At 57.3% G+C, this 1,424-nt stretch overlaps 1 protein-coding gene across 1 annotated transcript in view; it reads right to left on the bottom strand.

Moving 5' to 3' along the window:
* The window catches only part of LOC101577044 (leukocyte immunoglobulin-like receptor subfamily B member 3), a gene marked incomplete at both ends in the record, with an annotated part of 5,789 nt that overhangs the window by 1,866 nt on the left and 2,499 nt on the right, over positions 1 to 1,424 (bottom strand). Inside the window, 3 exons of the mRNA XM_012513411.2 lie at positions 80 to 382; positions 614 to 910; positions 1,106 to 1,405. Of these exons, the coding sequence (XP_012368865.2) occupies positions 80 to 382; positions 614 to 910; positions 1,106 to 1,405 (900 nt within the window). The remainder of the gene's footprint in view (positions 1 to 79; positions 383 to 613; positions 911 to 1,105; positions 1,406 to 1,424) is intronic.

Raw genomic sequence — 1,424 nt, 5'->3', positions numbered from 1 at the left:
CTAACCCCATGCAGAACTGTCCTTGGAGCAGTGTCACAGGGACCCTTACACTGGATAGATGGGGTCCAGGATAGCTCACCTGAAACCTCGAGCTGCACAGCATGACTGGGCTGTGACAGCAGATAAGGAGTTGAGTTCCGAGAGCCATAGCACCTGTAGGTGCCCCTGAGGCCTGAGCTTGCAGCTCCCAAGGAGAATTCTGCCTGTGACTGCTGTGCTTGGGGCTCTGATCTCAGACGCATGGGGGGATCGGCTGCCCCCTCCTTGTAGAGAAGGAAAGTGTCCATCGGGCTCTGTGACTGACACAGCAGGGTCACATTCTCTCCTGAGGACACTGTGGGTCCTGGATGCACTGAGAGAGATGGTGTGGCAGAGAGCTGTCCTGGAGAGAAGGAGGGTGGTCAGGGGCTGCCCCAGCTTATGCTGAGCTGAGGCCTCAGCAGTGCTGTCTCTGAGAATCTTCGTTCTCTGCCTCCTCTGAATATACCATTCCAGGCCTCCCATCCCATTGTCTCCCTCCTTTCCTGACACCACACCCTGCCATCTCATCTTGAGTTCCCCTAGCAGGTCCTGTGCAGAATCTGGGTCCCTGAATGAGCCCTGGGCTCCTCACCTGGGATCAGGATGTCCAGGGGATCACTGGGTGCTGACCACTCTGAGGAGTTATTGTGTCTACCGTAGCATCTGTAGCGGCCCCCATGGGAGCGGTTCCCATGGTCCAGGACAAAGTCAGCTTGAAAGAGCCCAGCCCAAGGCTGCCTGGCAGGGCGCTGGGGAAGGTCACCTGCCCTGTCCTTGGACAGAGCAAATGTGTCATAGCTGAGGTCAGAGTGACACTGGAGGGTTATGTTGTGTCCGGGGGCCAGGATAGGGCTCTGCTGGGTCAGGAGGGAGGGCTTCCTGGACAGCCCTGGAGGAAGGAAGAGCCAGCTGAGGGGCTGGTGCCTGAGATGCCCCTGCCCTCTGTCCTTCCCTGAGGGTATCACACTCGGGGTCTCAGGTTCAGGAGATTCTCTCACCCACTGTCAGCTTGGGGGCCATCAAGTTCGGGCTCTCAATGTGTTTGGTGACTGGAAATGTCCTGCATTAGTCTGGCATTTCTCACCTGAGATCAGGAGCTCCAGGATATCGCTTGGCTCTGACCACACCTGCGTGTTGTTCTTGTCATAGCCGTAGCATTTCAGTGTCCAGTTGTGCTTGGGAATCACGGGGCCCACAGTGAACAGAGCCTGGACATTCCCCCTGTTGTGTTGTGAGTCCAGTGTCCAGGTGGGTTTGTCTCCTCCTTCCTCAGTTAGAATGAACCTGTCAAATCCTCTCTGTGACCCACACTGGAGGGTGATGTTCCCTCCTGAGGGGACCACAGGGCTGGGCAGGGCTGAGAGGCTGGGCTTGCTGTAGACTCCTAGGAGAGAGGGAGGCAG

This window comes from Octodon degus, unplaced genomic scaffold (genome assembly GCF_000260255.1).
Source record: "Octodon degus isolate 3935 unplaced genomic scaffold, OctDeg1.0 scaffold00976, whole genome shotgun sequence".
NCBI classification, from domain to species: domain Eukaryota; kingdom Metazoa; phylum Chordata; class Mammalia; order Rodentia; family Octodontidae; genus Octodon; species Octodon degus.
The sequence above is the reverse complement of the archived record's forward strand: the minus strand, read 5'-3'. Positions and strand labels throughout refer to the sequence as shown.